The sequence below is a fragment of the Bombus vosnesenskii genome, unplaced genomic scaffold (assembly GCF_011952255.1).
Source record: "Bombus vosnesenskii isolate JDL3184/JDL3185 unplaced genomic scaffold, Bvos_JDL3184-5_v1.1 scf7180000016274, whole genome shotgun sequence".
Taxonomy (NCBI): Eukaryota; Metazoa; Arthropoda; class Insecta; order Hymenoptera; family Apidae; genus Bombus; species Bombus vosnesenskii.
The window spans coordinates 2,406,988-2,431,806 of NW_022884343.1; the positions used below are offsets into that span (position 1 = coordinate 2,406,988).

The following is a 24,819-nucleotide window of genomic DNA, read 5'->3' on the forward strand; positions in this document are numbered from 1 at the left end:
TGACATCACTATTCATCCTAACTTTTAAACTGTAGACATTATACTTAGTCCTCAAAAAAAAGTAAATTCTTTTAGAAAAGAGTTTTAGTTTTTATTTATTTATTTATTTTTTGTACGATTATTACGTATCTGCAGATAAATACTCGCGTAGGCGTAATGACAATTCCCCTATCGTTTGCGAGATTCATTTTAATGATAGTCGATTAATCATTAGACGCTGCGTAAAATCAGTTCGTTTCATACGAAACACTGATATATGATAAATGAGCGCATAACGTCGAGTTCCTTTTTGAGCATCCACGACATTAACGGATTGGATTAATATACGTCGTGTATTATTAGGTCTTCAATAGAAATAAACATTCTTTGGATTTTGCATTTTATTATGGTCTAGAACCATAAAAATATATCGCTACAGTATGATCTAGCTATTATTAGCTCTAAAACTTATTTGGAAGTCCTAAATCGATGATTAAGGACGTATTAGTAACTAACCCATTTGAAATACCATACATACCTACATATGTCTTAATACGTCTATATTATGTATATTAAAATTGACATGAGCCAATAATTCACCGCATAAAAATAAAATAATAAAAACGATGTACCTAATATATAATAATTACAATTACTATTATTTTAAAACAAAAATGTAAAGACTTCAATATGTGGGTTAAAGTAATTACTTAACTCAACCACAAAATCTTTTATTTTCCTATTTTTAAAGTCAATAATGATTAAACTTTCAACTAATCTCTCGCATTGAAGACGCAGAACTGAGCCCCATAGAAACAGGAAGGACAAACACGAGCAGTTTTGTCCTTCCACCGGTGACAGGGGATGTGTGACTGAAAGCAAAGGTGAAGGTGAGCGAAGCGGAGAACAAAAAGGCTCTTTGATTGTAGCGTGTGTTAGAACGAACTTACGAAAACAACGTGACGTAATCGGATAGGATGCGTCTGATTCGCGGTCTAAGATTGGCCGACGTGAAAGATGAGTTGCTGGTTTAATCGGTGCTACAACAGTTTTGAAAGTGCTTTCTGCGAGCCCCAACGCTCCATTTAAAGTTAATTTCCTTGACTTCGTTTAAAACTGTCGGAGAACGGTCAGTGAGAAGAGACGCGTTACGTTGGTACTTCTACGATGCAATAAATATGCTGGATTGACGATCAGATGTTAGCTCTGTTGGATCTGATAGTGACCTGCAAGAATAACAATTGTCAGTTGATTTTGGATTAGGAAAAGTAGATGTTTTAGTTTAATTTTTGACATGTCTTTTGTAATCTACACAAGATGATGACTTAGATTTATAGCTGTTACTAATTATGTATACTGTTCTTCACAATAGTTCAATATGGAAATAGATATTATGGGGAAAGAGCATATGATTTATGTTTATGAATCTTCTTACAATTTTTGGACAATAATTATGGTTCTCCTTAATTGTCGTGTATTATTCTTATAAATAGTTTGATATAGAAGTGGGTAATATGTAGACACATTTATTAGGAGGGAAGGATTTAAGTTTAAGTTTCTTGGTACTATATAGATAAATCTTGAAAAATTAGGGAGAAGAAGCAATAACTATGTAAGAAAAAGTAACTATATCTAAAATTTATAGTTCTTGTTATCTGTTTCATAGGTCTCTAGCCAATAGCATATAAAAGGAAATATAACAAATCTAGAAATATGATACTAATTCTTATGGACTGACTTTAGTTAGTAACCTGTTAAAGATTCAAGGACTATATGAAAAGAAACATCAAAAACCTGTAATTATGACTCTTTCTGGTTTTTGTTTTAGCCAAGAACCTGTCAGTCTAATTACCATAGAAAAACAGAATGTTTGTTAATGGCTTAAACTTGTAGTTGTTTCGCTTCTCAAGTCAAACTTTTCTCAACAATTCGTTAAAAAAGTTACCACATGAAAAAGAGAACCGAATAAAAAAATTCCTTAACAAATTTAATTCACAATTCAAAAATAAATAAATTAATAAAATTTCAATTTATAAGAAAGGATTTATAAAAGTCCTTTAATTAGCGCAACTCATATTTCATCAGTAAATAGATGAGTAAAATTTCATTTTACAAGATATACAAGTGACAAATGATAAAAAATGTAGTGTGAGAGAAGTCGAAGGAGGCTCAGTAACAATCAATGGTATCCGGATACGTCTTATTCATACATGGTTTGTTGCGAGGGTGAATACGGATGGGATAAAGTTGCGAAAAAGGTTTCGTAGAACGATGGCGTAATCGGTAATGCGTTCGACTAAAGAGTACGTATGTACATCTCGCCGGTGCTTCGACATGAAAGACGTTAGCCGTTGCAAAGGAACGTGGATAATGATTGGAATATGCTTCTAATGCTCTGGATTCACCGTGAAAAAACCACGGCCGAAACGAGGATGAAGCCTCGAAAACATTCATCACTTCTGAACACCTCAGAGATTCTTCACTGTCTCAGATTTTGTCCTTAGACATTTCTATTCTGTGTTGTTATCCTTTACAATTTACAATATGATACCTAGGAATTTTTCTGTTGACTTGTGAAGACTTTGGTAATTTTGAAATATCCTGTAGCATAATGGATGGGTATTAGCATATATCTTTCATATTTTCAATCAATAATAAACTATATGTAGGAAGACCTACGAACAACTTTGAACATCAGAGATGAAAATCACAAAATTTGAAAGTAAAACGTTGTGTCAATCTGATGTTGATACTTACTAGGATAAATTAGAAAAAAGATTCCAGCAGCTTCAATCCCATTGAGAGAATCCGAGAGCAACCCTCAGGATGTATAACCTGTAAGTTGCATCAGTAGTTAACCACCAGAAGACAAAGCTGTCGATTATAGGGTTTTCCGTGAGCGAAGTTAGAACACCGATCGAGAGAAAGAGGAGAGACGTGCATTCTGCATACATGCATGCATATGCAGAAGGCTCCACACGTCTTCCGCATCGCAACGATTACACAATTACCGTTTATCCCCGATTACGGAGTAGACGGTGCATCAAAACGTTCACTCCGTGATTCCGTGGCAAACATTAGAAAGAGAAAGACAGAATCTGGGCGCTCTTATGGGACACGAGCTTCCATGCAGGCCAGCCTCTACCCCGAACTCATTTTCACTGTGTCAGCTATAATTAGCGATAATTATGTCGGGACTAATCAAGTGTCTCGTCACAGACTAGCCTGTATCGGCTATTCAAGATAACGCAACACTATACTGAAATTACGAAATCAGATTAGGAAACGAATTAGCGGCTGTAAATATGCCAAAGGCGAATCATTATAGCAAATTGGTATAGTCTAACCATGTGTGTACTATAGAGACTACTATGAGTTGTTTTGCGAAACTATTGATCCTGTAGGTCATTTAGTGTGATCCCTTTATCTTCGTAATAGGAACTCAAGTGATTTTTCGATTTGCTGGTTGATCCTTTCAAGGTTGAATAACTTAGTGAGATTATAAATAGAGTAAAGGTGTCCTGAGTGATTGGGTATGGCTACTGGATGCTTTTTTGGGACAAGTTTATGACAGATCCATTCAATATTCATTCCTGGACGTTTTGTACTATTCATCGTCGTGTGGTTGTAATTCTGTAAATACAATAAAGCCCCTATGTAGTAGTTGAAGGAATATATTCATAACAGCTGATTACAGGTTCAACAAATCAGCTACTTCATGAATAAAAGAGTTATTAATTCTGCATTGAGAGCCTTATATATATCTTTGTATCGACTTTGCGCTTTTTATTGTATCTGAGTGATTTTTGTGTGTTTTCTTTATCATTTTTATTCCATTAATCATCTGGAAACACAGACAAATTAGTCTTCTCTCTGCTCTCTCATTCCAGTTTTGTGAATAATTGTGAAAAAAAGTGAATAATTTGATGATTGTGACTAATATAGCTGAAAATTCTTTTAGCTACAAGTTTAAATAGAGACTGGTTATTATTATAGCAGCCAAACGTATTTCTTTCTGCACTGACCTTATAGTTTTTAGCTCTGTAGTAATTATAGTCACACATGTAATTAGGAATCTCGAAGGATATAATTTTTATATTTGAATCATTGATTAAAAATTGATATTTTACTCAAATAGCTGGAAGGAGGAATTAATGGTGAATTTATAAGGGGTTGCGGGGAAAGTGATTCCCGCGTGCTCGAGCATGTTGTAAGAATCGCCTACGTTTGGCGATTTAAGTAACTGCCGGCAATCCTGAGCTAGTAATACGTTTTACGAAACGAATATAATAGTAGTGTTGGATGACGATCATGTCATTCGGCTCGTATGATTATTTGCCATACTATTTGGCCTCATTATTGCGATTTAACTGTTATACATGGCTTCATATGTACGTTCCATTCTATCTCATTTTTTCGAATAGTCAAAATTTCACAAGAACCTACAGATTAGATATGTAATTGAAATTATTGTAAAAAATATTAAATTATTTTACTTGAAAATTCTAGACGATTTGGAAAGTATTTGTAATCTAAATTTACAAGATTAATAATTACAATTTTTGTTGAAGTGATTACCACTTCTAAGAAAACTCTACATCTGGTCTTTTTAATTTTCTCAAGCACTGAAGCCAGCGACAGCGCGTAGACAAAAGACTGCGACGAAGTCAGACCATAAACAGTAGACAGGCGACGTTGGCTTCGGGGTTTTCAGTTATTGGGTAACACAGCTAGCGTGCGGATCTGGACCATCTTAAATTGTATTCTTACTTATAATTACACTTCTATTTAAATATATTTTCTGCCTTACAATTTATCCACGTGTTTTCTCTGTTTACATATCGAATAACCTCAACAATTTTAATCTTTTAAACTTCAAATTTCAGATCTTCTAATTTTGAACTTCCAAACTTTAATTTTTTAAATTATCCGCTTTAAAAATAATTGTTAAAAACTTTATTATAATTTGAGAAAAAATTTAGTTGCAAAAGTACTTCTAATATCTCGTGGATACAATACCTCGTAATTTCATTGAAAAGAACATGCTAATAAGCGGAGACGATGTCTGATGAGGAACAAATCATAGAAATAGATGTGAAGATCGCTTTATTGAGGGAGTAAACGCGTCAATTGGAGATGAGTTAATGTTTTCCGCGAAGTGAATGCGTGAAATCGTTTAGAAACTGTTCCATATGATTAGGTTAGTTGGCATCAGTCAAGTTTCTGAATAGAGAAATAGCTCCAGATAGTTACCCCATATTCGCCACGAGTCTTCTGCTAGATCTGACAATCAGTCTTGACACCATGAAAAAATTCGACCTGATCATTTTCGTAATCTGATTGTTGTTTATGATGGCTTCTACCAGTTAATGAACTTCTTATTAAGACGAATATAAATACAACAGAGAGAAATACCAACAATTATAACTTCTATAGTCGTTATATGAGTGGTTAGAATAATTGTACGCGTCCTAGGGATGCCAATTTGGCTTGCATGTGTAACTAGGATGCTATTCAAGTGAATTAACGCCAACGTTAACCATAAATTACCACTTTCTATGGATCGAGATCATACCATTGGGTTTCTTTCACTCGGACCACGTAACCTCCTAGCATGTTCAACGAACGTATTTCCTCAGTGAAGGTTTCTGCCATTGTGTGAATCGAGGGTCCTATAGTATAGATTTGGTAACTTGCTACAAATTTACGCGTTCTCTTGGAATTGCTCTTCTATAATACAGAACGCAGTCATTGCAATTAATATTTTAATGACTTTTATTGTTATTTATGATCCTAAAATTACGAACAATCATATATTAATATTTAAGCAATAATTTATAAAAATTGAGATTATATGTATATTTATATATATTTCAGCAATATATATATGTATATACTTATATATAACATATATCCTTAGAATGGTTTAAAAAAGTGATCAATAACAAATAGGTCCTACCTAAACATATCACTACCAGAACAATTCATAGCTGAGATGAAATTGTTAATTGTGTATTCAAACGATTCAATCAACGAATATTATTTCCATTTAACCAATTCTGTATCAATAACAGATGTACTTTAATACTGACGCCTGTAAGATGGCATTCATCGTTGCGACCACCAATTCGCGTAAGTACTTTACATTATCGAATACTTCCACAAAATGATTTCGGAATACTTTGTTCAGTCAAAATTGCTGCATTTGAATTGAAAATTTCATGCCAGATCCACGGCGTCGTTCTAAAGTTCACAGGTAGATCGATCAGAGATATTAAACAGGGACAGCAAGTTTTCTATTCCATACTATTAGATTTATGACAGCGCGGAATTATAGGATCATACCTGCGGCAGATCAACAACGGCACGACCGATTCGATATCGATACACAACAACAACAACGTTGTACACATCGACTCGGGGAACTTTAATTGAATCATTAAACCTCCAGGCAGCTGAAAGTGGAAAAGAAACGACACCAGAAGAAAAGGTGCAATTAAGAAAATATTCAGCCTCGACTACCAGGATGATCCTTAAAAATACTCACGCGTAGATCGTAATCCTCCTGGTGAAAGATTTCTCATTCTGTTAATAACGATATAACAGCGTACAATCGTGGAATTCATTAGTACTAGCGAACACGCAATTACATGTACTATTCAGGGGCAAATCCGATTAACTGGACGTTGACAATTTTCTGTCTGAATACCGTTATGGTAGCTTTCTTGGAAATCTTAATATGTTACATAAGCAACTAAAGCTATATTACGTATATCTTTTTGGTGACCACTTTATTCAAATTCTTCCATAATAAGGAAAATAAATTAGATAATTGGTCTACCGAAGAAATATATCGTATTACTTCATACTTGTATTAATTCCTAATGTTAGATTATGTGTATTGGTGTTGATTGAAAGTGATGTTTAGTGGACAGGCTGGCATAGCAAAAAATTGCAAAACCTTACGTAGGAGCAGTCTTTGACTGGAACAGTTAACAGCGATGTGCTTCTATTGCCAAATATTGAAACAGGGTCACATTCTATCTGAGTGAAAGTACAGGAGAACTTGTCAATCACTGTACATATCTAGAAAACTTTTGATCTTCCATATTTTCATCTGATTGATTTCATAAACGATTGTTAAATAGGAAAAATGGGAAAATATCTAGTTAAAAATATTTCATAGAAGTTCGTGAAATTAATTTTCGATTTTATAAGATAACTGGAATTTTCTGGTGTTGGAATGGTAGCTTGCATTTTTATTTTTTATATGATACGTGTTTCAATGTTTTTATGGAGGCATTAAAACAGACGAGATTTTCCTTTATTTTCTGCCTTTTACCAGTTCGATCACCATGCAACAAGCTTATTTCTTCATCCACCTTTCATTCGTATTACAAGTTAGTAATTGGTTCAGCACATTTGAGCACTCGGATGAGATTGAAATCCTTTTTTCTCCGTTTCTTCCTTTTTTCCACGGCGGATGAATCGCCTTCATATCGTAACGTTGACAAAGAGATTTACTACGGGTTGTGCAACGCGAGTAGAACAGCTCTATGACTTTTCCAGGTGTCAAAGCATACGCTTACATTCCAAGTAACTCATAGAATCTACATCTCATATATATTTATACTCATCTATTTCATACGTATCTTGGGTAACCCCATAAAATTTTGATTACAAACAAAAAGCTATTTTAGGCACAGAAAAAATATTTTCATAAATTAGAAAAAATGACAGAGAGTTTTCTGTGAAAAAATAAAACACATTCTGTGTTAAAATGAACAAAAAATGTCAAGCACCGAAGGAGTGAAAATTGTTAATTTAACTTCAACATTTCCGTAACAATAAACACTAATAACAAACACAACAAACACCTACTAGACAAGAATAATTAATTAAAAAAGAGCAAATATATAACGTCACTATATGCAAGAAAAAACGAAGGAAATTGTCGACAAGAAAATTGCAAAACCCAATAGATCATGAGGGTTCCCCAGGGATTGGAAAGAGGGTCGTTGAGAGACCTCCTACTAGCTGGAACCCGAGGCTCTTTGGACAGCCGAATGATCCAGGCGATCAAGGAGTCACGTGCGTGGATCCAATTAAAATTTAAAGCTGTTTCAGTCATCATCAACGGGATATCTCTTCCCATGATGCATCACCGAGAGTGAAGGGAAGATGCGCTGCTCCTCTCCACCTCCCACACCCATAGCCGGTCATTCTAATACATACTGGTTAATACGTGGATATGCAGCGCTAAGGATAAACTGTAACAAAGGGTCCGGATGGTATATAAACTCGTCCGTGGATCATCTTCTCAGTTCGCTTCGCGTCTTCGCTCATAACACCAATATGAATTACCACCAGGTAGGTTATCCTCCCGGTTATGGTTACTAATCATCATTCTGGTAACGCAACGGTATAGATACCAATTTATAGATACTAATTCTGGACATGAGAATATTTGGTTAGGGTGCAGACTATTTGATTTCATAGCTCTTTCATGTTATTCATTGTTTAAAATTATGTTTCTTCTTTAAGTCATATTCTTCAGGTTTAAATTGTGAAATTATATTTTTCAGCATGAGATCTGAGATTTTCAGATGAGTTTCAAACCTGACAAAGAAGTTGTATGTTTCTTGAATTGAAAATTTAGTCTTCACACTTGGTAGGTCACTGTAGGCCTCTTTCAGGTCTCTAAGCTTCATTCAATTGAAAATTTAAGACTATCGTTACATTCTTTACAATTTTAAATTTTGGTCAAGAAATTTTAATTTCTGACTGGCAGTGAAGACTGAAAGTGAAGTTTGGTAAGTCAAGATTGGCGATTAAGCTGAATGTTCCAAGTTATACAACTCGTTATGACTAACTAGTAGCAACTAAAATTTCACTAAGAATTTAGCTAAAGAAATCTTCCAACTCTCATCTTTCATAATATAAAACAAAATACCCAAACTTCTTTCTTATCTCTTTCTCTCTCTTATATTATTTCTTATATTATTTATTATACTTAATTGAAACTTATATCGAATCCTACAATTGAAAGATCACAAAAAATCCAATTCCAAAAGTCGAACTATAAAGAATACAAAGGTCTGAGGTAGTTAAGTCGAACCTCCAATGAGTTGGAGCTCTGTGAAACTAGACTCAGTCAAAGTACATACATAGAATGATCTTTTCATTTTGATTTGCAATTTTCCTGAACCAGTTCAAAGTTATTACTTGTGTTCCACGTGCTTAGAGCTGGATGGAACATTCACTTCCCTAGACACGTGCATCAATAAATGTTCAAAACGAGAAGAAGACACGCTCGTCTTCAGTAATCATCCCTGATTTCAGTGGAACATTAATTTCGCCATTGGTAAATCATTGGCACGCGATATTTCAAGCTTTCCATTGAACTCGGCGTTTGCATTTTCTCAATTCTTTTTGTCGCCAGTACTAATGACGTCCAATGTCGAAATCAGGCAATAGGTTTATCGTGCATGTCGTTATTAATCCTATTCCAGAAGAGAAATAGTTTCCCCCTCTGAGCAATTGCATTATAGAATTTATATTAACATGTTCCACTTGGCACAACAAACATTAAGCAAATATTTCTTCATTGGATGAATTTGAATTGACAGATATAGTAAGAATCTTCGTCACGCTCCTTGTATTTGTTTACCACGAATTGGACAGATATTTCAGTCTGGTTTCATAACTAATCCATTTTGGTTGCTCTGTTGTAGTTGTTCCTGATATTACAGTTGTGATAATTGTAAGTTGCGTAGCTTCTTGATTAAGAATATGGTTTATTGGATATGTTATTGTTACATAGATGTTGCAAAATTTAGTGATGCAAGGCTACTGCTTGTTCTGCAAGTTTCTCTCTGCGTACTTGATTATTTGCTTCATGCCTGGAGGAAGTAATTCCATAAATGATTCAAGGGAAGATGTATCAAACTTAAGGATATATTACTGATTATAATCTCTGATTAGCTGTAGATTACCATTAAATGTAATACCGATGAAAATATTATTACTTTTTTGAGGAGATTGATATTAGCTTGGAAATCTTTGATTTGAAACATTAATTAAGAGAAATTGTTAGTCAAGGTCTTGAAGGTATTAAGAAAGATACTTTTAATGAATCTTTCCAAGAGTTACAAGATATCAATTAATGAATTCTGTCACAAAATAGTAAACAATTTCATACTAAATCAAGTAAATCCCTAAAAGTGAATTTTGGAAAATACAAGTCTACATATACCATATCACTTATCAATTTAATATTATTAGCTAATGTACAGGAAGATTCAAATGCTAACAAAGTTCAGTTATGCAGCTATTATAGGCCAGCCAATCTATATTTTCATATCACATTTCCTATTTCAAACAATAAATATTTATTTTTTAAATAAGGGTGGAATTATTCTGTTTCAGTTAACGAAAGTGCTATTGCTGCTATCGTGTTTTGCTAGTGATGCACTTGCTGGATTGCTGCCGGGTGGTAGCGCCGGTGGAAGTGGTTATCAGTACAACAGACCCAGTGGAGCTGGATTCGGTGGTCCAGGAGGATTGTCTGGAGATTTAGGAGGAGGTTTTAGGGGGAGACCCAATGCGTTGTACGGAGCTCCAGGAGCTGGTGGAGACGCTGGTTTTGGTGGACGTCCATCTGGCACTTATGGTGCTCCTGGATTCGGTGGTGATGCAGGCTACCAAGGTGGTGGTGGTGGAGGCCAGGGTCGCGATTATGGAAGAGTATGTTCAACAATTTCTGTATTTGAACAGAATTTTATAGGATTACAATTAAAAAAGAAGCGCGATAATGTCATATTTATAGTAATCTATAATATCTAGTTTTAGAATTTGAATAGAATTTTAAAAAATAATTGATAATATTTTATTTTTGTAGCCACAACCATACAGCTTCCAGTATGAGGTATACGATCCCCCTAGTGGCAATGACTACTCTCAACGAGAGAGCAGTGACGGTAACGTGGTAACAGGGGAATATAGAGTGCTCTTACCGGACTCGAGGACACAAATCGTAAAATACATGGCTGACGACGCGAATGGATACACTGCTGATGTTCAATACGAAGGACAGGCTCGAGCAGGTGCTGGTGCTGGTGCTTATGGAGCACCTGCTTATCAAGGAGGTGCGGGAGGATTCCAAGGTGGCTATCAAGCACGTAAGTATATTTTTAATCATGTACAATACTATATATTATATTCTTCGCATTAATTTTAATAATATAGACTATTATAAAATATTACCTTAACATTTGAAGAAGGATCAATTTCTTGCAATTTTACAATTCCTGTATTTTAAACTGATATACAGTATGAAGTATAGTGTAGGCGCTCGGAAGCATTTAAAAGCATTTGAAGATTGAAAACTTTTAGATTACATTAAAAACATTCTGTCAGTAGATTTATTTTCAAAATGACGGAGCTTTTTTTAATATTAAAGAATATTTAAGGTTTTATTTGCATTTTCTTTGTATATATAAGAATTGGTAAAGAAGTTCCTTCTGCCCCTTATTGTAAAGATAACATACCAGTTCTATAACCCTTTTATAGATGGCGCTACTACATAATTTCATCGTTACAGCGCTGTTTAAATTACGAATCGTGTATAATTTCGTTAAAAGAATGTGTAATATTTTATTTTACAATTTTCTGTTTGAATAACGAATAAAATATGGATTTTAAGCAGCTGGAGGCGGACCTGGAGCCAGCAATCAATATCTTCCACCACGTAACAACTATCGGAAATAAATCGGCCCCAACATTCATCGCCATAGAAAAAAGAAAGAAAAACCTGACAAATTCCCGAATGCTCGGCGACAACCATCACGGACCTCCCTCGTTTTTACAGCTTTTTACTTCTTAATACCACACAATATACTTACACCACTCAGTCACATGCACATTTATATATAATCACCTCCACTGGTATTTAACGACATATATAATTATGTATCGATTAGGATAATTTAATCTCTTCTTTCTCAACGCACGTTTCGTATACGCGCGTAGTTATTATTTTTATGTATACGTTTTATACTTTGTACATGGTAATTTTTATATTATCATACATACGCTTGTACTTTCTGCTAAGCGATTGTCGAACTTATATATTTGTGTATGTATTTATACGAGCTTAATGTAATACACGAATGAAATACTCTTTCTATTTAATTTTTCTCTTTATTTATTTCTTAACATAAAACATCACCGAATACTCCGATATTAAACAGAATTAATTAGTAAAATTTAATATATTACTGGGGCCCGTTAGCCCACGATACCCCAAGAGGATGGACTAGTTTATGCCAGCACAATATGCTTACTTATTCTTTCTCTTGCCATAACCAAGGATAACGAATGCTAGACGATTGTTTTCTTACATGCGTGCTATATCAACATATTAATTATATTTCTAAATATATTCCAGCTGAAACCATGATAACACGTGGTCTCTCTCCCCTGATCTTCTCCTAAATTCATAGTCCTTACCGTAGCATTACCGACAGCAGATAAGTGACTGCGTCTCGTCGTTCTTTTATTTCACTCATCAGTCCTTTTTTCCTGTGTAGCATTCTTCTTCTGCGAGACGCAGGAATTCTCCAGCGGCTACTGAAGATCGAATGCTCAACGTACGTTTTATCCACGACTTTAATTATTAGGACAACGAGTAGGAAAGTTTGTGATACCTACTTGATGGAAAGCTTATGCCTCAAGTATAAAATGTGAATTCGTAGTTTCGCGAAATATTTTGCGACACGTACGGTATTAAACACGTCCTAAACGCCGCCGCGACCACTTGGATTTGACCCGGCTACGAAATGGTATAGCGCTGCATATCATGGAGGATCAGCGGATGCAGAAGGAACGAATATGATTGGAGCAGAGACGTCTAGACGTATACCGCAGGAGAACTGGTGTTGGTACAGCGGACCAGTGAACCTGCCATGAGCGCAAGTCAGAAGCTACTTCCGAAATTCAAGGAACCGTTCCGGATTTGGACCGTTTTGCCCAAATAATCACTATAATGTAGAGGATATGCGGGAAGACAGTTTTAGACAGTGCTGCTGATTGAATCAAGCCATGGAATACATGCATCAAGCAATGTACCACGATGGGTCGGAGCAATCCGTTCCTTATAGGAAAGGATATGATCATGGTACTTGGTACGAATGTCCTTAGTATCAAGCATTGTAATGTTGCATGTAAACATGTAGCAAGCGTTCATAGTGACTGCTTTGGTTCCGTTATCCCTGATTCCAAAAAAATATAGTGGAGCTATTTGAGGATGTCTCAAACTACACAGGCTAACGGGCTTCGATGTTTTCGCAGCTGCGACGCTGAGGGTACTCGGTTATTCTTTATATGGTCGTTAAACATCAGGATGAAAACACCCGAGTTTGGCATTTCCAAATATATAGAACATACTGTAAACGCGATTGTTTTGAAGTCTTTCGACTAATTTCTTACATAACAGTTGAAGATATGTTAAAAAATGTATGTTCAAATAATTTCTGACAAAGAAGTTCCTACTGTTTCAACTTTCTACTACTTGTAAATCAATTGCATCTTTAAAACGTTACTTTTGCGATTGTATCATCCTAATTAGACAATATAAAAGTTCTTAGTAATTTTGCTGGTAAAACAGCATGAGGCTGACGTCACAAATATCGCATCTGTGATAATCCCTAATTGTAGATCTTAAAAAAGTATTGCAATAACAATTACTTGTGATATAGATCATTATAAAATACTAATATTCCAAGTTAATTACTATGTTCGTCGCAGGAAATCGCAGAGGGTATAAAAACCATTAATTTTTTGACAAATCGGTATTTCACACCTGAGACACAAAGTACCTTTTAACGTCACGTCGATCCTGTCTACTCTCTCCTATCTCTATCTACTGAGCATTGTGAATACAGTTAATTTACGCGAGCTCAGATGTCACTAGCACCCAAATCACGAGAGATGAGCGCAAAAGAAAAGTTTATCATGGTAATTCTTATTTAAATTCCAATAAAGTAAATTCACCGAAATTCGAATAATTTAACCTCAACATCATTCTTCATTACTTCAAATCGATTAACGATGACCATAAATAAGATATAGCGAGAGTAAGCGAGAAATGTTTGTTACATTTATCCTTTTCTCATCTTAAGAAGCTCAAGACAATATGTATAAAATAAAATCATCACCTATTTCACGAATTACGATAATGAGACCCCATTTATTTATTGCAAACATTTATATAGTTAAATAAATTAAACACTAACGGGGACAATTAATTCCAGTTTGATTAGTTGAGTGGTTTTTGCAAATATAAATATGACAACTTCTAAACATAGACAGAGCAGGGAATTAAATAACTTTACTCATTTATACAGGAACAAAAATTTCAGCTTGGAAATGTGGAGGATCAAGGGTAGAAATAGTAAACTGCCGGAGCAGTAAATAAATAAATTACCACAATATTAAATATACTTTTTGTTTATAAATTAACAAGTAGGGCCAATCCCAGCAGCACTGCAATGCCGGGCCGACCCGTGGCAGAGGAGGAGCGAGCCCCGCCGACTCCGCCGAATTCCAAAAATCAGACTAATATTCTGACTCCCCGATGGGGAGTGTATCAGATATTAAGCTGATAAGAACAGATACTACACTTTGATCTTAGCCATCAGGCCGAGAAGCGATAACGATTTTAGTTTTCTGTTTGTATTTAACGACTCTGCCCCTTAATCTCTCTAGTGAGAAAGTTTCATTGGAATGCACCTCCTAGCGGCGTGAATATGAACTTTCTTACTTCATTTATAGGGCATAAGTATATATGTAAGTGCGAGGGGTTATATGAATAGATATTTCTACCTATTACAAACCAAACAGAAATTTGTTATATCTAAAAATTACGTAAATGCGATATTATTGTAAGCTGACAATTGAAAAATCAAAAAATTTGAGAATCTGGGAATCGTAAAATTTAAGAATTTGAAAAACTGAAAACTCGAAAGTTTGAATATTTTTGATGTTACCATGATAGAATTAAATTTTAATACACGGCTAATAATAAGTTCTTAGAAATCTTAGTAGATAGCGTTAGTGTATTACTTTTAGCAGTATGTATCATATGTAGTATAATTGAAATAAAATAAATTAACATGTGAGTTTCTGAAATTGCAAGATTACCATCGTTGTTGACTAAAGTCTGCAACTTATTATAGAAATCGAAATAAAAGATATCTGGAAAAATGTAGTTTAAGAAAAAAGTTTATTAAAAATCATTGAATCTCCTAAAAAATAGACCGTAAGTAATAATAAAACTATAGATTTTTATTTATATTTTACACTATCTCGATAGTTATAATTATTGAATTGTCGAGTTCTATTAAGTATTTAGTCTAAAAGGTGACAGGAAGATCTGTTCCCGATATCGTGGAGAGGTGTACTATACAAAAGAAATAGCGTTACCGGTACTGTTTCTACATCCGACATAGCGTGTGAAACTAGTCATGCAAAGGGACCGATGCAACAAGAGCCTGGGAGTGCCTTTTTAATGTCACGGAAGGAGTTACCTTTAAGTATCGTCCGTGTCGAATCACATGATTCGTTAGATTGGGGGAGAGTCCGATAATGGGTGAATGGTCGAAGATGTCCATTGTTTTATTCTACATATCTCCTTTTCCCTTATGCCACTTTTCCAATCACAGGTACGCTATACCATTTTTAATCATTCAAAATTGAAATGAATAACCTAGAAATCTACGTGTCTAGCTTCGAGATTTATTTATTTCTAAATATTATATTCCCCTTAGTTTGATTATTTATTTAAAGTGACAAATTATTTATTAAAAGTGATAAATAATACTAAATGGAGATTTTATCGATATTTGCATAATCTTCAAGTCAATAGTGTGAGGAAATAAACAGCAGGGGTGCAAGGGTGATCATTGCCCCCACCCCTCAAAGCTATAGTAATTTTAGTATTACTTTCACACGGGCATGGTTGTCCTTTAGTTAAGGTAATTATTACCGCGTGCATGATAAAGATGCACTTGTAGCGAAGTGACAAACGTGATTTGCTACACGGTAGAATTTACTTTTATTACTGTAAAGAGTTTTATCGTCAATCATCAATTAAGACACGATGGTTTTAAAGCTTGCTGTCTTCTTGTCTTGTAAATTTGTTTTCTTACGAAATTCAGAAGCTATTATTGTTACTATAATTCTTATTTTTCACTTCACTTTCAGATTATGCACATATGTACTACTTGATTCAAGCTTGGGCAAATCCTATTTTCACTAAAGATAAAATCTAATAATTTGAAATAATTACTCATCATAACAATTGTATTAGGCTTGTATTATGTGTTATATCCAAAAATATTGAAATGTACGGATGGTACGATAAATATTATTATTCGTGAATAGGTTAGGAAAGTTAATATCAAATTAAACATTAATTTGTCTCTGTATATTATTATTATACGTATGTATATGTACATTGTTACGAACTTGACTATTGTTTCTCATGAATTTTAATTATGTGAGGTTATGTAATGATCGTTGTTATTGAATAATGGCGTTATGCAGTCGTAGTATGATTAATTAGGATACATGATTTTTAATTAAGCGCGGCAAACGACAAACGACATTCCTCTTCCGTCGTTTGAAATACAGTGAGAATCCAGTGGCAACCGTTCCGACCTAATTTCACATAATTAAATGGTTATACGGTCCGTTGAGGTTTCATTAAGCTCGTGCGGCTAATTAACAAAACGCTGACATTTTGCAGCCGCGCTATGTCATCAAATCATTCAGCATTTCCACTTTCCATTTTAATGTTTTATTACTTCATTATTTATTATTGCACTTCTACTCTCTTGTAAAAGTTTTCTAATTTTAATATTCTCAGTTTCTTAATTTTTCCAACAGTTCTTTAATTTCATAGTTTTCTTAAAAATTCCAATGCTGCTAATTTAGAAACTTCTCTTAAAGTTTCAAAATATCCCCAATTTCATAATTTCCTTAATAGTTGTCCAATTATTTTCATAGGAATCCAAACGACTAAATAAAGGGGATGAATCCGATCCTGTTCGCTAACCTTCCTCGATGATGACCTTAGCCAACCGCTCATCATTCCACCAAGCACGTACTGCTCGACTGATTTGCATAAGACCAGAGTAAGTATTGAGCGAGCGCGAGGTCGAAGCAACATGTGCTTCGACAGATCGAGCTCTTGCTTTACGGCCATGATCCGGCTAATACACGTACACACCTCCTTCTATATTCTACTGTAAATTTTATTTGCAACCTAGGTACAAAGATCAAATTAGTCTTAGTTACTTTCAGGTATATATCCTGCCCCTCGCTATTTCTTCGTGAATGTTTCATCGATTCCTACCTATTGAAGGCTTCGACTGTTCCTTCAATATCCTTGACTGATGAAGCATTCTGTATTAATTAAATACTATTTGCGCTTTGGTAATTGCACCATTTCAATTTCTATTTAAAACATCAAGAGAATAGTAGGAAGGAAAAGTGGATTATCTGTTCTTCTTCAATAATGTTTGGATAATCAGGTATTCTTGATTAATTAAGAAATTTGTCTACTTTAACAACCATCGTGTACTTCAACTAATAGATCTCAATGGATATACATATTCTAGTTCTTTGTCATAAGACTATAGATATTTATGCACAGAATTATACAATGGAATTTAGAGAAAATAGTTTGCGTTTGTGCATTTTCCGCATTTCAGAAATGAATTAATATATACATACTAATTTTAATACTCGGGTTATGAAAGAGAATTCTAAGGGTTTACTTAATTATTCTTTATTTTAACTGCTTATTACTTCCTTATAACTGTTTATACTACCTTTCAGTTATCATTTCACAAAAGAGATGATTTCATTGTATGTAACTGAAATTCGGTTTACAACTGACATTTGAAAAATTGCCACGAGTCATCAGATTCGCATAAGTAGAAGAAGAGAAAGCAGAGAGGGGGTTGAAAGGCAAAAACGCTTAGCGAGTCACGGTTCACAGCTATCGAAATTCGATTTCGTAACGATTCTGTTTGGTATTGTGTTCCTTGATGCGAGATCAGCTGATTGCGATTTTAACGCGCGGGAGGCAATCAGATTTCAGCGAGACCTTTTCGAGTCGCGTACTGCAAAGACGATGAACAAGCCAAACATACGCCATTAGAACTTGTTATCCTGGCCAATTTGTTCACGAAACCAAGATCATTCGAACACATGGGTAAGAATTATGCAGTTGACCTAGCCTCTCTTTCAATCATCTTATTATTACTATAGAACTATTTGGTCGCAATTTTGTTCAGTCAAATGTTACAATGATCAAGAATATTATGTGAAGGCCAAACATTTTTTTACATTTTTCAATCTCAATTTTCACCTCTTAACCCACAAGAGTTTAGATTACATATTACTTTATTTTTCAATCTTTTTTGCTATGGTAATTCTAGCTCAGATTGTCATTGTTACTTATGATTTAATGGTTTCAATGGAGAATTACTAGTAATAACCTCTCACAGTTCTCAATTTATAATTATGAACACTTTTCGCTTCTTAATTGCAATTTAATTCAAATGGTTCCATTTGAAGATCACATAGGAAAGACACGATAAGCCCACCTTTGTTAATTTTACAATTTGCTTCATTTTAATCTATATTTTGCGTTTTACATATTACAATTACTTTTACATTGAATTAGTATAAAGCGAATTGGGCATATTTTTGAAATTAAATGATTTTTTCTGCGCTGCTCTATTTTCGTTTACTTTTGATAATAATCTAACCTCTGAATGGGCAAAATTGTAATAAATGTTTCGTCATCTCAAAAATGCTTCAAAGTGAATGCACTACATCAATCTGAAATTTGTTAGAAATCTTTGTGAATATAGAAATTTGAATTTCTACATTTTTCGTGGTTCTTAAGGATGGTTAGGATTAATACGAATCGCGAATAGAATAGAATGAGCAGATACGTATCGCACGAGTATATATTCCGTTGCGAGAAAAAGTGTCAAGTTCGTGTGAAATTAGATAGTTTATTAGATACCTCTCGATAAGGGAATACAATGCTTGAATACTCGACGGCGGGATACTCCAGCGAACTTCGCATAATGGCAGGATGTTTATGCTTCGCGCGAATCGTAAATTTAAGGGACGCATGTACGATAAAGTTGCCAACTGAGTACTTTAACGGAAAACCATTAAAACAGTGTTTCCCAAACTCGTGTCTCCGCCACGTGGTATGATATATTATTATGAATATAATTTTTAAAAAGATGAAACCTGGATCTTATGTTTTACATATTTTTACAAATTTCATTAGTAATAATATGTGTGATTACTATTTGGATACGATACTTTGAATTATCTGAAAATTGTAGTAGTAATAGTAATTGAAATTTCTCACATTAGTTACATAATTGGAAATTATTATGATACGACTTGGGGCATACTTAAATATAAATTTAAACTGACAACAAAAAGCACTGTGTTCAATAATTATAGTACTTCGTTAAAGAATTAATGTATTTAACAAATTTCTATATAAACTATTATCACATGAAGTCTAAATTACTGTACACGTAGTCATTATTGTATAATCATTCATCGTGAACTAATTGGATTTTAATGGCAGTTTTTGGCAGGTTTTTAATAGCAGATTTGATTAAAATGAATGACGCTTCAGTTGTGTAACAAGTCCCATACAACAATATCTATATAACCGAAGAGTGGAAACTAGTTGTTGAGAAGCACTGCATTAGAATAATACGCAACAGAAGAAACGAGGATTATCTCTGGATATTAGATCTTCTCAAAGGAGACCTCATTAAGGCTACTTGTTTTGATGTTTGAGCTCATTAAACCCGATTCTCGATATGATTACCGCCATAAATCATTGTTATTGAGATTTCTATGCGTAGTTGGCGCAGGAAGTAAACGAAGAATCCGCCATCCGGTTGAAACGCATCTTCCTAACAAATTGATAAGCATATTCGCATCGTAATGTCTCTATCTTAAAGTAAATTTACTCCAGATGATTAATTAGGTCAAGACAAACCAAGTACGTTCATTTATATGACATGGGTTACAAATTTTATGATATTTGTCCGATGGTTGAGAAATGCAATCTAATTTGAATGATTAATTAGGCCAACGATATAAAGAAAATGTTTTCATTAATATAATTTACAAATTTGTTTGTCATTTTTCAGTATTTGAAAAGTCTAACTTAATTGAAACTGAGATAATTTCCATATGAGCCAAGGGAAAGCGATGGTCACCATGACTTCCTTATGGGATGGGATGCCCTTTAAAGTGGCCTTTGCTTCAACGGTGTTCCTTTACCTTCGATATTAGTATTCATTATCTACTTTTTTATCACCTACGATTACATGGTTCACCAGTGGACGATGGATGTTAAAACAGCGACGAATAATAAATTACTACTTCTCGTAATTTCATTTCATAGTACCAATATTCTCAACACCTTCCGCTAAATGCGTCTCGAAGATGCGTTACAGCACCTCCGTATAATTTGCCGGTCAATGCAAAACAAAAATTTTCTTCCTTTCTCACGGCGAAAGGTATTTTAATATAATAACTCCAGAGTATTTAATATGCTGTTACATTCCGCATTTTTTAACGTTTACTCTTCGTATTTTCTACTTCAACACTTTTGCAAACCTGTTCTAGTGGCCTTTCAAGGATCACATATTAGTTGATACTATGTAATCCTAAAGTTAGGTTTATGAGATTATTAGGTAATAAAGTAAAGAGAAGAACTCTGAAAAAACATGAACTCTTTAATTTAGTTCTTGAAATTTTGTATTACAATTTGAATGATCTGAAGAACTTAAAAGTGTAATTTAAAAAGTCCCAAGATCAACACATTCTCTACTTGTCGTCAGGATTACTGAAAGGCATGAGAGCCAAGAGCTATGAGCAACTCTCAAAGAATTAAGTACATCTTAACTTTCTCACTGCATTAACTGTCCAATCCAAATATTTCAAGTCTCATATTACAATAAATTAAAAAAACCCAATGTGAGATTTATAAAAATTTATAAAGAATTAAATTCTTCTAATCTGGAACTGTTGTGAGCTTCCTGCATGCATCAGGTATACAGTCCACATATTCCAAATCCCATATTCATTCAGAAACTGCAGAAAGATCCATATATAAATATAAATATTCAAAATATTTTTAAATGTAATTAATTTCAGACATGTACTCAAGTTACTGATAAAGTACCATCACTCCTGGCAGCAAAATGACATAAAATGTGAAAACAGTGTCACAGGTCTGCAAGCAAGTCTCATCTAAAAAGCCATATATACTGAAGCAAATACTATTATTAAATAGTACAAAATCCAATGTATTTGGACCCAATTAATCAACATAAAAATCCTATAATAAATGATATGTCAATATTTCTTGTATATACAAATATTCCAAATGTCTTTAAGTAATTGAATAATTGTCTCAGTCTTGTGTTCAAGTCATAAGCACACCTGGAAACAAAATGATCCAGAAAGTGGGAATAGTTTTAACAAGTGGTTTTGGTATACAACATGTTGCATCACCTAAAAGGCCATGTAGTCTGAAAGAAATAGCAACCAGGTCATAATCACGTCACAAATGAGAGTCATCAACGCCACTACAAATTACAAATTGCTGTTCGTTGGTACGTCGGTTCTCGAGCCTCTTTGAACCACGTCAGTAAATCAACCATAACGTCCCCTCGCCTCGCGTAGGCGTGATTTTTATGCTACCACAAGAGGCATATTTCTTTGGACGATGCAGAACAGTGTTAAAAGTAACGGGACTGAAGGCGGTACATCTTGTTCGATGTAATTGCTCCATCGCACTCGATCAGGTTGCAAATCAATAGAATCGATCGGACTGGTGGTGTTCCGTACGTCGACGGCGAAATCAGGATCTTGGACAGGTTATGGACACGTTGGAAGCTTGCACGATCTCCCACGTGTCATATAACAATGTTAATTAAGAGTCACAACGCACATAAATACGCCAGAATTGTATGGTAATGGAAGTGAAGCAACATGACATAAGGCTAAGGAAAAGTCTGTTTTTAAGTCATATAGAAAATATAATAAATTATATAACATTATTGTCAACATTTTATAGAAGATTATTTACAGCGTTTTAAAGCTCTATAGATATTACGATTAATTATCAAAAAGACCATGTTACTGTATCTGAAGAAATGTGATAACACTTGGAAGGAACTTAGATAATTAAAGATAATGTATACCGCTTCTTTACTATTAAATATATTATTAAATCTCCTTTCAAGTGTTATAAAAAGAATTCTGCAATATGTACGTATAATATAATAATATAGCTAGATTAATATTGCCATTAATCAGTGCTGCAAAATCAACAATACTACTGGTCATCAGCTCTCTGGAGGATTTGCCAATATTTGTACCAACTACTGAAGCACTGTAGAAACGATTAATCGAGAGGCTATCGATCCTGGTTTCTTCTCTTCCCAGCGTATAAAGTTTTCGTAATCACGACCGGCGCTGTGCCAATGGACGTATCGTTAACAGGATCTATCATTGAATCTTGGTCTTAGAGCGAGAGCAGAAAGGCTGAAAAACGAAATGGCATAATTTACAGGCCAACAATGAGATTATAACCGGTATACCGTGACGGATATGCCGCGTATGAAAGCCGAATGAAAAATATCAAATTGTTCCCATCGCTTTGTAAACGGATGAAAAAGGGCCGGAACAAAGAACGCCGACAAGACATCCGGCAAATTTCGATGAGATATCTGCTATTAATATACCATTCGGTCCCATCAGTGATAACTCGATGTATTGCAAAACTATGGTGTCTCAAAAAGGCTATATCTTCTATTACTGTGTTACTACTCCTTATATGACAATAGAAGTGAAGCAACGCGACTTTGTACATGTACAAAAACTGTATTAGGTGCAGTCTGAATAATCACACTCTGTAAGGGTCACATCTTAAAGCTTAACTTCAAAACATAACTTGAGCCCATATTGATGTTGCACCTAGGACCTGCAAAAGTATGAATGCAACCCTGAATAAGTCCAATAGACAAAATTCATCTAACTTTATGTAAATTTTTGTATTAAGAAAAATTGAGAATTTGATTAATCAGATAATAAGACCAAAAGAAATAACAATGAATATACAATTTTAAATCAAATTTTGAAACCGGTCATTTGACCAGGCCAGGTAAGGTTAATATTAAAGTTAATTCTACAAATTGGGGAATATAGCAATATCATTAGAATAACGAGGTGCAATGTTGCAAACTGACATCAAATTAAATTTCGCGCCGATTCATTATCGTACTGCGTTGCGCTATAGGATAAAAACCAGATGGCATCAAACATAACCATGAAATGATTTATGTTTTGCAGTGGATCAAAGGGCAGACGTATTTTCTGTGGAATCAATTAAGCGTCATAACATCATTAAGGCTCAGGAGCACAGTACAAAACCGTAGAAAGTCAGTCAATTAATTATCGTCTGTACCATCTTCATTTATAATTACACAACTTTTAAACAGTGTGCGTTCCGTGTCATTACGTTTCAAGGGTTACAGTAATCACGATTGCATAATTGGAAGATCGAGAACAATTTCTTTTTTATATTTCCCTTTTCAAAAGTTGCGTTGGAATAACGAAATCACTGAAGCACCAAACCAATACCGTCAGGATGGTTTAAAAGGAACTTTTTACTCGCTATATTAGGATGTTTTGTAATCAGTGATTACTAATCACACATGCTTCTTTCATGTAATTATAAATAATGACAGACGTGCCTAATGTAACTAGATGTTTAAATTACCAGGGGTTGAGGGAAGAACCCTTGGCCCACTTTCAATAATCATAAAAAGGAGAAAGTCATTGTGAAATATTCGCCACGTTATGAGATCTTCTAACACCTGTTACAGAAGAAGAGGAGCATTTATACTTGTGCAACAAGGAGAGATCACTTGACTGTACTAAGTTTAGAACTTCTTTAAAGGAAGTTACGGAATATCTGTAGATATATTTAAGTGGTTAAGTCAGGTTCCCTGTACAAGATTCTATTTCTTCAAAGAACATTTCTCTTTGAATCTTTTCAGACTGCATACATATAGGGTACCTACTCTACTTTAGAAATTAGAGTGCTTTTGTTATTTGTAATATCTAGAATGACTTCATACTAAAAAGATTTCAAAATATTATATTTGAAAGTTAAAAATTTGTTGATCAGATTTAATCAGTAGAATGGATAAATGTCAGTTTGTTTCTTTTTATTGATGCCACTGTGTGCAACTTATTATAGCTCCGAGCGAGGATGAAACCACATTCCTCGCGCCACTTCATAAGAATAAAAGAACGTCTAATTGTCCCATTCGGTTGACGTCTCCAATCGTCTTAGCTACCACTTTACTGAATTGGAATTGTATGGTAATCACGTTCAAAATAGCGCGACGTTCGTTCTTCCCGACTACGGATGATCAATTTCAAGCGATGAAAAATCATAGCACGTTGTTGTCCTTTCGCGATCACTAAGGAGATCCGAGGTAAGCTTAATACTAATTGTTTCACTTCCATTGTATGAGATGTTCTAGAATCGTGAGACACTGAGCGCAATGAAGATTCTTCATTTTTTTAATATCCTATACACACCGTAATTAAACTATAATTAGTATCATTGAGTTACAAATAATTCACAACCAATTCTGGATGCGGTTGCTATAATATTGGAATTTTTATCTATGATCTACT

At 34.4% G+C, this 24,819-nt stretch overlaps 2 protein-coding genes, 1 long non-coding RNA gene and 1 other non-coding gene across 7 annotated transcripts in view; 2 read left to right on the plus strand and 2 right to left on the minus strand.

The window, feature by feature from the left end:
• Positions 1-649: 649 nt before the first annotated feature.
• LOC117242410 lies at positions 650-5,381 on the minus strand. The gene is made up of 3 exons (XR_004495258.1): positions 5,233-5,381; positions 930-1,205; positions 650-851 (listed from the first exon to the last, which is right to left on the minus strand). It is a non-coding gene; the product is annotated as an uncharacterized LOC117242410 (long non-coding RNA).
• A 196-nt stretch (positions 5,382-5,577) lies between these two features.
• Positions 5,578-12,171, plus strand: LOC117242407 (pro-resilin-like). 3 transcript variants are annotated; one of them, XM_033509021.1, is made up of 6 exons: positions 5,578-5,667; positions 6,054-6,111; positions 8,107-8,349; positions 10,408-10,725; positions 10,880-11,159; positions 11,684-12,171. In XM_033509021.1, exons 3-6 carry the CDS (start codon positions 8,161-8,163, stop codon positions 11,746-11,748), a joined length of 852 nt encoding a protein of 283 aa, XP_033364912.1. In that variant the 5' UTR covers positions 5,578-5,667; positions 6,054-6,111; positions 8,107-8,160; the 3' UTR covers positions 11,749-12,171. The 3 variants fall into 3 exon arrangements, with proteins under 3 accessions (XP_033364912.1, XP_033364911.1, XP_033364913.1); XM_033509020.1 differs by lacking the exons at positions 5,578-5,667; positions 6,054-6,111 and having other exon boundaries at positions 7,782-8,349; XM_033509022.1 differs by lacking the exons at positions 5,578-5,667; positions 6,054-6,111 and having other exon boundaries at positions 7,783-8,349; positions 11,687-12,171.
• A 2,327-nt stretch (positions 12,172-14,498) lies between these two features.
• LOC117242645 lies at positions 14,499-14,691 on the minus strand. Its single transcript, XR_004495313.1, has one exon. It is a non-coding gene; the product is annotated as a U2 spliceosomal RNA (small nuclear RNA).
• Positions 14,692-15,396: 705 nt separating this feature from the next.
• LOC117242438 (pro-resilin-like) overlaps positions 15,397-24,819 on the plus strand; it is a 31,135-nt gene continuing 21,712 nt past the window's right edge. The window contains exons 1-2 of one of the 2 annotated variants that reach the window (XM_033509103.1): positions 15,397-15,701; positions 17,047-17,174. The gene's annotated coding sequence lies outside the window, so the exon portion shown is untranslated. Of the gene's footprint in view, positions 15,702-15,982; positions 16,014-17,046; positions 17,175-24,819 lie in introns of those variants that run through there. The other variant, XM_033509105.1, reaches the window with a different exon arrangement.